Here is a 2163-nt window from a genome sequence, read left to right on the forward strand (position 1 = left end):
AGGAGTATTCCAAACATTTTCTCCTTTCTCTTTGAAATCTCCAACATCTACCTACCCTCCGCTGATGAATTTGCCTTATACTTCAAAGAGAAAATAAATGCAAATGTATGAGAATTACCTTTCCTTTTTACCACCAATTCCACCAGCTTGTTTCCAAACCCATAGAATCTGTCTTCCCTTCTGTTAAAATGGAAGAACTGTCCCTTCTCTCACCCAAGGCCACTCTGTGCATTTATGCTCTGGATCCCATCCTCAACTGCCTCCTCAAGGACATCACCCCTGCAATTAACCTTGTTCTCTTTTGTAACTTCTATTTTCCCTTTTTACTGGATCATTCCCATTGACATATGAAGTTGCTTTAATACCACCAATCTGAAGAAACCTGCTTAATTTCATGTCCCATCCAATGTCAATTTCTTTGTTCCTTTTACCAGCAAAACTCCTAGTGTTGTTTATACTTTCTGTCTCTACGTCATTACCTCCCATTCTTTCAACTCATCCTAACAGGATTTTACCCTCATTACTCCACTAAAAGAGCTATCGGAAATTGGGCTACATCTTGCTAAAGTCAAATTCTCTGTAATCTCACAATAGCATGTGACACAACTGATTACGCCCACTGTCCCAGAAAACTTTCTTCTCTATGCTTCTTCAACACCACATTCGCAGTTTTCCTCCTACCTCAACGGCTACTCCTCCTATTCTCATATTCTCCCTGCCGCTCTCTCTCTCCTATGTCAGTGGCTAGGAGCTCTGTCCTTGGTACTCTTTTCTTCCCTATCTGCCTTCTCCCCCTAGGTTAGCTCATCTAATCTTACGGATTTAAACACCATCTTTATGCTGATGCCTTTCATATATGGATTCTCTAGCCCAGATCGCTCCTAAATTCTAGATTCATATATCTAACCAACTACCCAACATCTCTACTTGGACATGTAATGGGCATCTTGACATGGCCAAAAGAGAACCACTGTCATCTACCCTGGCTCCTATTTACATACACCGGATCTGGTCCTCTCCAAACGTAACTCTTTTTCAGAAGATAGAACTACCACCTATCCAGATCCACGGGCCAAAAGTCTAAATGTAAATCTTGATTCTTCTCTTCCTCCATGTTCCGTATCAATCCATCGTTAAGTCCTATTGGCTCATCTCCGGATGTATTCCGAATCCGATTTTCCATTTCACTGCTACAATCCTTTCCAAACCGTCACCATCTCTTGAACTACTGCAATGAACTTTCCTAGCTGATCTCCCTGCCCCTCTGCGCACAGAGAGGGACAATCCAGTCTGTAACCACCACAGCCACCGTCATCCCTGGCTCCCATAGACATTCCAAATTGCAGACCCCCACAGACCTCCCCAATCTCTGACACACCACAAAGCCTCATTTCGGATCCCTATAGCCTTCCAAACTGACATTTCCGTGACTGTCACAGACCCAACTCCGCCCGCCCCATCAGGGGCAGCGCAGATCCCTCAAAACACCGATTCCTTAAAACCGAAGCACTCGCTGACCGCACACACCCCTCCATCACGACTCCACAGATGCCTCAGAACGCTAACCCCGCCAAAGGCCCTCCAGCATCGACTCCGATTCCCAAACCCCCTATCTTTACAGCCTACAGTAACGTTCCAGTTACTGACCTCCAATGACACCATCTCCGACCACCACACCGCCCCCGCCCCATCGTCGAGCTCACCGCCGCGCTACCCCCAGGCTCCGACACGGCCATCTCTGGTGGACGCCCGGCCTCTTCGGTGGTCCTCGCACGCCTCCGCCGGTCCGCGGCCTCTGGCTTTGTCAGAATCGGGTCTCAAGCGGAGGCCGACATGGCGGCCAACTCGAACGCGACCACGGAGGGTCCTGCAGTTGCGATGGCGGCGCCCTTGGGCATCATGCGCGGGCGCCGCCATCTTGACCAAGGCCCCGCCGTACAGAGCAGACCCCGGGGCGACCGGCGGGCTCCCAGGCGGATGTCCAGGGGCTTCCTCGGAGCGTCCTGAGTCGTCAGATGCGAGCGGCAGAAACCTGGCTCAGTGACTCGCTGCAGAGTGCGTCACTGTGCCTGACACTCCGCCCCCGGCACACGAATCCAGAATTTGGAGTCGCTTTTCCGAATCAGTCAGTTCAGCCAGCTGCCAGGAAACCGGGAATCTCAA

At 50.1% G+C, this 2163-nt stretch overlaps 1 protein-coding gene across 1 annotated transcript in view; it reads right to left on the reverse strand.

The window, feature by feature from the left end:
- ZFP37 (ZFP37 zinc finger protein) overlaps positions 1 to 1835 on the reverse strand; it is an 11248-nt gene extending 9413 nt beyond the window's left edge. The window contains 2 exon segments of the mRNA XM_015599694.2: positions 1056 to 1198; positions 1704 to 1835. Coding sequence (XP_015455180.1) covers positions 1056 to 1198; positions 1704 to 1835 — 275 coding nt within the window.
- Positions 1836 to 2163: the final 328 nt, after the last annotated feature.

This window comes from Pteropus alecto, unplaced genomic scaffold (genome assembly GCF_000325575.1).
Source record: "Pteropus alecto unplaced genomic scaffold, ASM32557v1 scaffold111, whole genome shotgun sequence".
Taxonomy (NCBI): Eukaryota; Metazoa; Chordata; class Mammalia; order Chiroptera; family Pteropodidae; genus Pteropus; species Pteropus alecto.